At 53.0% G+C, this 958-nt stretch overlaps 1 protein-coding gene across 1 annotated transcript in view; it reads left to right on the forward strand.

Annotated features, from left to right (window-relative positions):
- LOC119587052 (3-oxoacyl-[acyl-carrier-protein] reductase FabG-like) overlaps window positions 1-958 on the forward strand; it is a gene marked incomplete at its 5' end in the record, with an annotated part of 2,495 nt that continues 1,537 nt past the window's right edge. Inside the window, 2 exon segments of the mRNA XM_037935800.1 lie at window positions 1-132; window positions 309-464. Of these exon segments, the coding sequence (XP_037791728.1) occupies window positions 1-132; window positions 309-464 (288 nt within the window).

Consider the following 958-nt stretch of genomic DNA (forward strand, 5'->3'; position numbering starts at 1 on the left):
CAGTGGGGCCGCCTCGACCTCCTCGTCAACAACGCGTCCCTCTTCTTCCTGACGCCGCTGGAGAAGGCCACGGAGCGCGATTGGGACCAGCTCATGGACACCAACGTGAAGGCTCCCTTCTTCCTGACGCAGGTGGGTGCCTCTCGGGGCGATACCTGAGTCCCCTTAGTCCTTCGCCTCAACCGGAAACGGGGGGTCACAGCCAAACACACTCTTTGAGAAGTCTTAAATCTCCGCACTTTCCTTCACACTCTGTAACATCATCCTCACCCCTCCCCCTTCCCGTTTTCTCCACCCCCACCCCCCAGGCCGCGGCACCCCACCTGAAGGCAGCGAAGGGCGGAGTCATTAACCTGGGCGATGTTATAGGCGAGCAGGCCAGCCCTCCGCTCACCATCTACGGCATCAGCAAAGCGGCGCTTATCATGGCCACCAAAAACCACGCCATAGAACTCGGCCCAGAGGTAAGGGGAGGGAGGAGGGATGGGAGGGGAAGAGAGGAGGGTGGGAGAGGGAGAGGGGGGAGGGGAAGAGAGGAGGGGCAGGGAGAGGGAGGGATAAGGGGGAGGGAAAGAGAGGAGGGAGGGGGAGGGAGGAGGGAAGGGCAGGGAGAGGGATAGAGGAGGGAGTGGGGAGGAGGAGGAGGGAGGGAGAGGGAGGGAGGGAGGGGGAGCTTAGATTGCGGATTAATGCTTGAAGATTTTGACTTTGACTTTGACAAGCTTTTTAAATTACAAATGCAAAATGCATATACATGACTAGGCGTATATAGTCTTTGCGAATGCGATTTTACCAAATTCACAAATTTTAAATGTCATATGACATATTACAGAACAGTGACTAAACATTTGCATGGAATACATCTTTAGTATCACAAATATATATAAGGTTGTTTCATTAACTGTGACAGGCAAAATTAACATATCTTTTTAAGATATCAGATAGTTTGTCGTCCCAA

The sequence above is a fragment of the Penaeus monodon genome, chromosome 22, assembly GCF_015228065.2.
Source record: "Penaeus monodon isolate SGIC_2016 chromosome 22, NSTDA_Pmon_1, whole genome shotgun sequence".
Classification (NCBI taxonomy): Eukaryota; Metazoa; Arthropoda; class Malacostraca; order Decapoda; family Penaeidae; genus Penaeus; species Penaeus monodon.